Source organism: Phymastichus coffea, unplaced genomic scaffold (genome assembly GCF_024137745.1).
Source record: "Phymastichus coffea isolate CEN01 unplaced genomic scaffold, Cenicafe_Pcof_1.1 PCOF00014, whole genome shotgun sequence".
NCBI lineage: Eukaryota > Metazoa > Arthropoda > Insecta > Hymenoptera > Eulophidae > Phymastichus > Phymastichus coffea.
The window spans coordinates 51,222-60,968 of NW_026706825.1; the positions used below are offsets into that span (position 1 = coordinate 51,222).

General features: G+C 34.8%; 1 protein-coding gene across 1 annotated transcript; it reads left to right on the forward strand.

Moving 5' to 3' along the window:
• The first annotated feature begins 7,668 nt into the window (after window positions 1-7,668).
• On the forward strand, window positions 7,669-8,161 carry LOC131673831 (uncharacterized). Its single transcript, XM_058952168.1, has 2 exons — window positions 7,669-7,973; window positions 8,050-8,161. The coding sequence occupies exons 1-2, from the start codon at window positions 7,669-7,671 to the stop codon at window positions 8,111-8,113; spliced, it is 369 nt and encodes a 122-aa protein (XP_058808151.1). The 3' UTR covers window positions 8,114-8,161.
• The last annotated feature ends 1,586 nt before the right edge of the window (window positions 8,162-9,747 follow it).

The following is a 9,747-nucleotide window of genomic DNA, read 5'->3' on the forward strand; positions in this document are numbered from 1 at the left end:
AAAATAGATTCAGCATTTCAAAAGACCTACAGATAAACAATATCCATTGGCAAGAAATAGAAGAAATAATCACAAAAACCTTTCAGAACTCAGGAATTAACATAGTTATTTGCTTAAACTATATAGAATATATCGAAATCGAAGACGGAGATAGAATATTCAATCTGAACCACTCATCCGCCTTAGGAGGACACTCAGGAGTAAATAGAACATTAAATCGCATCAAACTCAAGTATTATTGGGAAAATTTAAAAACAGACATAGAACAAAGAATAAAAAATTGCGAAGACTGCCAGAGAAATAAATTAAAAAGAATAAAGACAAGACAACCAATGGTTATAACGGAAACACCGTTTAAAACTTTCGACAAAATTGCTATGGATATAGTAGGTCCACTAAATATTACCAAAAATCAAAATAAATACATCCTCTCCATTCAAGATTTATTATCAAAATTTCTAATAGTGACACCTCTACCCGATCAAACTGCCGAATCAATCGCAGACGCGTTCATAAAAAAATTTATATGTGTTTTCAGTTCACTAAAAATCGTGCTCACAGACAGAGGAGCAAACTTTACAAGCAAACTCTTGAAATGCATAGCGCGCAGATTTAAATTCACGAAAATAGAAACAACAGCCTTTTCGCCACAATCAAACGGTTCATTAGAAAGAGCCCATCACCCATTGTGCGAATACTTAAAAAATTTTTCAACCAAAAAAATTGAATGGGACGAATTACTAGAACTAGCACAATTCCATTATAACACAAGCGTACACAGCGCCTACAGATTCACACCACATGAACTAGTTTTTGCTTATCCACCACGATTACCTTCAAGTGAAACTTTAAAAGCTTCAGAACAATTACCCACTTTCAATAATTACCTGTCACATTTAATCACAAATATGAAAGATATTGCAAATTTTGCAAGAGAAAACCTAATAACTACTAAGGAAAAATCAAAAAAGTATTATGATCGCTTCATAAACCCAACAGATTTCAAAATTGGAGACCAGGTCTGGCTCATAAAAGAACCTAAACCAGGCAAACTCGAAAAGAACCAAAACCTGGGACCATTTGAAATCTTAAAGGTTACAGACAAAAATAATGTCATCATAAATAAAGGTGGAAAAGCAAATACAGTCCATGCAAATAAATTAATTATGCATAAGAAAAAAATCTAACAATAATTTATGTTCTAGGACCATTTCAATATGTATCAACAATTCTTAATAATAATTACAATTATCAAAACAACATCAGCCATCATTGGATACGACTGCGGGACAACAACGCCAAACATCACGACGTACTCCTTAGTAGACACGGGAGAATGCGACTTTCACAACACTCCCGTAAATAAATCAAATGTATATATAGAATTAATACAAACCGCGGAATTCCGCGAAATTTCCGTACTACAATGTAAAATAAAAATACATAGAACTGTCTCCACATGTGGAATATTCGGGCACTTAATACCCACACCAACTGGAGAACAGGAATACATTTACGAAATAAGTCATGAACAATGTAAATTTATCCATGAAACGGGAACTTTCGTATATGACAATATTCATAAAATCGTTAATCTAAAAATAAACGCAACTAATTCAAAAAGTATCGATTTCGCGGGTAGCGCAGAAGGAAACTCCTGCTATGGAGCAGCCTACGCTGATAGCTTTGAATCATGGAATAAGGTATTTGTTCATGGCTTTATCAAAATAACACTAATACAAAGTAGAGCTAAAGTAAACTTAGATAACGATAAATTAAGACTAAACACAGGGACCGTATGCAAGTTCTCTGACAAAACATGTATAGACATGGAAGCAGGCTATACCTTCTGGGATATTTTACCAAGAGAAGAATGCTTCAAAAATGAATTCGATGTACTATTTAAAGGCATAGCAACGAAATATTCTAGCGACTACGATCACGAAATAATTTACGCATTAAATTCTAGTGAAATAACATTTGCTCTAAGCGCCAGAAACAAAATACAACGCTGCAACAGAAAACTTGTAAGAACGGAACACCCGAAACTATTTATCATAGAAAAAGACAATTACATAAACGCATACCAACTAGAAAATGACTTAGTAAGCACAAGAAGCAACGTAAACCTAGACCTATTTACATATGTCAATTCAAAATTCGTATACGTAGAAAAACATTTAATGAGTCAATTGAACAAACTATACTTGAATTTAATAACAGAAAGATGTGAAGTTGAAAGAAAGGTAATACAAAATGCCCTATCCATTGCCACCCTCTCCCCTGACGAATTTGCATACGACATCATGAAAAAACCGGGATACATCGCAAGAGTTGCAGGGGAAGCCGTAAATAAAATGTGTACCAAAAACAGTAAAAATAATTAAATTAGAAGAATGTTACAACGAACTCCCAGTAACCTCTGGAAATGAAACATGGTTCCTAACACCAAAAACACACATCCTCAAAAAGAAAGGGGAACAAATAAACTGTAACGCACTCGTCCCAACGTACTACAAACTCGAAGAAGAATGGGTAAGACTCACACCCAAACCTCAACCATGCGCAGCACCAAACACACTTAAACCTAACACAAAAATAGGATGAAACTTCAAATCAATAAATTCATTAGCAACAAGTGGAGTATACTCTCAAGACGAACTAGACGAACTACAACAACAAATAATGTTCCCTATGGAGAGAACATCAATACTCAATGACATAGCAAGAGAAATAACGGGAGACGTGACAACGAGTAGAAGCATCTTCTCAGAAAATACCATAAAAAACATTGCAGTCAGCACCTGGAATATGATCATAAACAAAATGATCACTTGCGGATCAATCTCTTCAGTTATAATTATGACATTGATCTTAATAAACAGAATAAAATTAATAATAGATACAATAATTAGAGGATATGCACTACACGCAATCTACGGCTGGTCGCTCCACCTACTCGGAGCCATCTTCAGCTCTATTACACACCTTCTCATCAAACTCGAGAAACCAAGCAAAAACAGAAGAGACAACGACAAAGAAAAACACATAGAACTGCAAGAAATCAAGATTATCCCCACAATACCTATCTCAACACCTAGATGCATAACGCCACCTCCTCTACCAAACAGACCACCTTTTACCTTCAACAATCAAACCACTCTTTCAACTACAAACAAACATTTGTTTTCACTAGAATTAAACTAATACAAACATGACACTCCTCAAATGTAGCCTAATTTTAAGCGGGTAGGGAAGCGAAATATTCGCTATAGGTCTACGACAATGAAAAAAAAAATTTCTTCAAATTCAATTTCTGTATTTATAAAACACAAACAATCCTTTTTATACAAATCGTAAAAAGCCAGGAAAATGGGAATAATGATTTGCCATACATACTAGATACAGTTACAATCATACCGATGCGATATACTTGGCCCGATAAAAACCTTATAATCATCGACAAACACTTCCATATAAACTCTACGAAATCCGTTACAATATACACGCAATTCATAAAAAAACATATCACGAAGACCCCAAGTGTCCTCGTCCGGTCCATACTCCCCAAGGTAGTATGAAGTACGTGTCAGCCGGTCACATTGCCTTAGGGCCCGGATAACAGTCCAATCCTGAAACTCTATCCTACGATAGTTCCTCGTTCCAGGCTTCGGCGCAACGGGCATGGGCAAACCCTCCCTCCTGGCACGCCTGACAGCACGAGTATACTTCCAATCTTCAAACTAAAGGAAAGAAAAACCAAAATTATATATACACTATAGACACCTACATACAGCACTTACATATACACATACATACTATAAATAAGCAAAATACTTACGCAAACTATCGAACGACGTTTTCTCGAGAAACCATACATGTTAAATTCTATATTCTCGTCACAAGCGCAGAGAACACTTTGTAAACTATTGAAGCGACGCAGCCTTTATATACCAAATAATTTGTACACCTTGCAGAAAAATGATCCCACCGACGCAATCAAATTCCAACACTTCCGAAACTCGGAAATGCACATAATGAAATAATCTTTTCCACCGAAAACCAACCATTGCAATCAATACATATTAATTGCAATATATTATGCCCCGAGGTGTTACGTCTCAAGACGCATCTTTACTCATTCACATTCTTTCAAAAGTGCAATCCCGAATTTCGTAAAATCAAAACTATGTACACATCCACCAGAAAACCACACGGCAGCAAAATACAAAGACCATACTCAGCATTTCACAACACACATTGAACTCAAAAGGAAAAATTACCCAACTACACAGAAACATCAGCGATTAATTGAGCACAAATCTATGTATATAAGACGAACCACCTGTAAAGAGTCAGTCATCTTTTATTGTTACTCCGTACACGTCAGTTCGACAATTGGCGAATAAACTCTACGTATCGACGCTACAGTCGCGTGCAAGCCTGTTCGACAATTTGGCTAACTATTCAATTATTACCTGTCAAACTATATTATTTGATCTCAATAAATACGCGATCCATTAAAAGTGAGAACGTGCAACTTCATTATTGAACCTATCCGAATACCGAGATCTACGATACTGAAAGTACTCTAGAAACTGTAAGTACAACAAAATAATAAAACACATTCATTCTTATTCATATATCGTATATTCCTCATTACTCGTGAGCCTCAATCAGCCACTAGTACTATATTGGTACGTTTCGCACATTCGCTATTCGTAGTTTATGCACGAGACGTAACAAACTGTTGCAATGAGGGTTCGCCTAAGAACAATCTCCCATGATGCAGAGTTAACCGCCGCACTATAGGAATTTTCGCCCAACTTTGAACGAAATCAAATAACTCAAGATCTAAAAGGGTTAGAGAAAATCGGGGAACGGCATTTTGAAGCTTTTGTTAAGTAGATTAAGGGAAAAATAGTCCAATTCGAGAAAAAAAAAATTTTGAGCTCCAAATCGAAGGTCAAAACACGAGTTTTTAGGAAAATAAAGCTTTTTTATTTTTTCTAACATACTTACACCATGAAATTTGAAAAAGCAATGCAACAGAAGTGTAGCTCTTGAAAAAACAAGGCAGATAGCATTTTTTGTTTTTTTTTTTTACTTCAAGGTCAACGAAGTAATATTCGTCAAATCATCCACTTACCTATCGTGAGTGATTTAATTGACTTAACACAGTTTTTAGTTCTAGTACGGGTTACGAAGCTCTTGATGTGTGGCAAAAGTTCAAGAAACCATTAATAATAATTTGAAAGTCATTAATACGTTGAAGTACACACACAATTTGAGATAGCTACATTTTTTTACATGAAATAATTTGTTACAAATTCTCGAAATTCGAACCTTTATTGAACCACTTTTAATTTTTTTTTAATTTGATCAAAAAAATATCTCAAACTCACAAACTCCTATCATTTTCAAATCTTGCATAAACTATAATTTTAGATTTACAAAATACACAAAATTATATGATGCTATCGAAATGAGTATTGAAATAATAGTTGAAAACCTGATTCATAAAATATAGACTGATATTTATAATTGAAAGATTTATAATAGAAAAATAAATTACTGAAAAAATGTATATCTATATAGTTTCTCTTAGAAACTCTTTCACTGTACAACAGTAGGTCAGTAGAATGAAATCGTAATGTATACAATGTTTACATGCTTGACTTTATCATTCACCTCTGTCCTGATGAAACTGATGTAAGACATTTTACATTCATTCAAGTGAGTAACTTGTACGAGAATAGTTTTACAGCACGTATATTCATTACGATTGAACTGCGATTATCAATAATTTCCAGTGTTCAATAGAGTGTAATAATTCCGTAAAATTGTATGGTCTAATTTGACGTTTCATAAACTGATGGTAAGTTTAAATTAGCGTTTCTATGATTTTTATTCGCCAATCTCGTGTAAGAAATCTGCTCGTAATACGGTAAACGAATGGAAAATTCGTGATGAGTATTCTGAATATTGTACGATACGAAACTTACATCACCAGGTATTTCAAGACACGACTTTTTTCAAATAAGTAGTAACTCACCATGGGCCGAAAGAATAAAAATAAACAACCGAAAGGAAGAGGCAGACCAAAAAAAGTCCGACGAGATGTCATTAACAGTGGTCGGAAAAAAATCAATGTGCGTGAGATGCGTGTTTCAAGAACTACTTTAAGAAATCGAGCTAAAGATTTGTTGAATGATCCCAAGTACAATGATGAAGTGATATCGATGGCAGAAAAGATGAATGCAAAAAAGATCATAGAAGATCAGACAGAAGAAGAAGGAGAAAAAGAAGTACTGGCAAGAAAACATACACTTAGTTCGGCTTTGGGTTTTTTTTTAGAAAATGACTACAGTAAAAATCAATACGAAGCATTAATATCTGATACAAAAAGCTTAGGATACGATATTTATCCCAGCTATCAAGCACTACTGCAAGAGAAAAAAAAGTGTCATCCGCGAGCTTATCAAGTTGAGAGTGACATTGAGGTTTGTGTACGTTTGCAAGAGCTACTCAATATAACTGCTGAGCGATTATGTGAAGCTGTAGCGCTCGGATGGCCTAATAATACATATCGCAACTTACACATGCGTGTATCGATAGGCTTTGACAGCTCTTCGGGTCATAAAAATCCTCAACAAAAATTTGAAAATGGAGAATTAGAAAACAAAAATGCTCAACTGTCACTATTCGTAACGTGCATCGGAGTAATTCAGCTTTTTGACTCGAAAAATGGCGAGCACAGTTGGATAAATCCAACTCCCATGAGTGTGAGATTTTTTAGACCAGTGAGAATTTGTTATCAACAAGAAACTACTGATAGCGTGAAAGTCGAGTATGATCGGTTGATCAAAGAGATACAATTTCTCACTGCTCATAAATTCATTTTATCAAATGAAAAACAAGTTCGTGTCAAGTTTGAAGTGTACCCTACTTTGTTCGATGGAAAGTGTTTGAATATTATTACTAACAATCCATCTGCGTCAAGATGCCCTTGCTGTCAGCTCACAACATCTACATTTAGTAATTTGAAGAATAAATTTACATCAAAAGGAGATACACTAAATTTCGGATTAGGTATTTTACACTGTCAAATAAAAGCATGTGAGCATTTGATGAATCTGAGTTACCGCAAGCCTTTTCAACAGTGGGAAAGAATCGACAAAGACAAAGGTACGTGTATTTTTTATCATAAATAAGTTTTCAATATTTTGGGGCAGCGTTTCAACTGTTTAACATGACTTAAACTTTATAATTGATGGAAAAAGTCACGAGTCATTTAGCACTCTCCAGATTACATACAGATTAATAGTTTTGTAAAGCAGATTGCTAGCAATGAAATACTATTATTTTACAGATAAATACAAGGACAGAGAAAATGTTGTCAAAGAAAACTTGTACAAAAAGTTAACGATTCGAGCGGATCAATTGCTCCAAGGTACTGGAACGACAAATACTGGAAGTTTAGCTAGGATATGCTTTGGAAATCCAGCAGCGTTCGCAGAAGCCTTAGAACTCGACGAAAAATTAGTCGAAAATATAGCAACTGTTCTTGCCGCATTCAAAAGTAAAAAAGTACTCGATTTAGATAAAATGAAAAATTTTACTTTCGATACTTACAAATTATACTATTCGCTGTACCCCTGGGCAAAAATGAATCCAACTACGCACAAGTTATTGATTCATGGATGTCAAATAGCAGAAAATTTTCCTCTTCCAATCGCATATTTTGCTGAAGATGGTTTGGAATCATGGCATAAATACTTCAGATCAAACACAACTCATCATTGTCGTCAAAGTTCTCGTGAAAATCGTACCCAAGATTTATACAATAGAGCAATTGAAATGAGTGATCCTGCAATATCTCTGATGGGCATAAAGAAGAGAATAATCAGAAGAAAGGCCATTCTCAGAAAACATGGAATCCCAGCAAATATTCGAAAGTATATTCAAGAGAAGTGAGTATCAAACATTGAATCAGAGATACAATACTTTTATGGAAACAATAAATGAATGAATAAATATGATTTCCAGTCTTCTCAAGTCATCAATTGAAATTGTAGATTCCGACGAATACTCTGACACTGAAGATGAATAGGGTTATAAGTTCATTACAGGCGCGCAGTCTTATGAGCAACGAGTTTCGAGAATTTGTAACAAATTATTTCATGTAAAAAAATGTAGCTATCTCAAATTGTGTGTGTACTTCAACGTATTAATGACTTTCAAATTATTATTAATGGTTTCTTGAACTTTTGCCACACATCAAGAGCTTCGTAACCCGTACTAGAACTAAAAACTGTGTTAAGTCAATTAAATCACTCACGATAGGTAAGTGGATGATTTGACGAATATTACTTCGTTGACCTTGAAGTAAAAAAAAAAAACAAAAAATGCTATCTGCCTTGTTTTTTCAAGAGCTACACTTCTGTTGCATTGCTTTTTCAAATTTCATGGTGTAAGTATGTTAGAAAAAATAAAAAAGCTTTATTTTCCTAAAAACTCGTGTTTTGACCTTCGATTTGGAGCTCAAAATTTTTTTTTTCTCGAATTGGACTATTTTTCCCTTAATCTACTTAACAAAAGCTTCAAAATGCCGTTCCCCGATTTTCTCTAACCCTTTTAGATCTTGAGTTATTTGATTTCGTTCAAAGTTGGGCGAAAATTCCTATAGTGCGCCGGTCCGTTAATCACGTATGAGCATATGTGTATTCATTTTTACGATTGATGCTTTCGCTCCAATGTCTCCTTTCCAATAGAATTGAACTCACCTTTAGTCATCTGACTTGTGACACTTATTTTATCTTAGGTTTACGTAGACTAATGTTTATTTCCACTATTCCTTAGATAAAATGAGTTTAAAAGATTTCAGGAAACGGATCCGTTAAATTAAAGGGAAATGGAAGAACGTAATGCTACGAATAAACTCAAACCTTTTATAGGATTAAAAGTTACAGTCTTTCGTGGGCCGAAAGACTTGCGGACGCGTATAAGATTAACATTTATCCTAGGAGGGAGAGAGAGAATATGAAATTCTATCACGAACTACAACGCTCGGTGCGAATACGAAAGGGCAACGGTCACGTATAAAAATACTTTCAGAAATATTTCGTCGCGTGGAAAAAGGGCGGTGCATCTACCTTGCGGTGCAATTACGGTGATCAGCCGTAATTAATGTGGGCAAACAACTTTTGCTCCCGGGTGATACTGTAACGATGCTGCCTTAGCTACTGGATCGGTTGCTGCTCGTCCAACTCCTCGCTATAACTTAAACTCGCGCGCGCCCCCTTTCTCTCCTAATCGTTCGCTCTAGCATTTCGAGTATGTCGAATCGCGGTATCGATTGTTCGAATCGACTACCGTTGCATCGTTAAAAATAAAATTTAACAAACTTTTGAGTACACAATATAATCGTAATTTGCTGTTTATAAGATCACCTCAGTAGTGATAGGATTCCAATTCCTACTTTTATCCTTATTTTTTATCCTTACTTTTATTTATTTAGTGTTGTTGTTTTATGAACTGATAGTTTTCTTTCTGCTATAATTGCGTCTCATTCATTAGTGTATTACGATTGAGCACACTCCCGAACTATACTCATTGTGATCATTAATTATACAATACAATGTTCTATACACTTACATAATAAATTATTATATTGTTAAACAATTCGATTTGTATTTGTGTTGTGCGAGATCTACTCGTAATACTTGCTCACGTAAATTTCGCTAT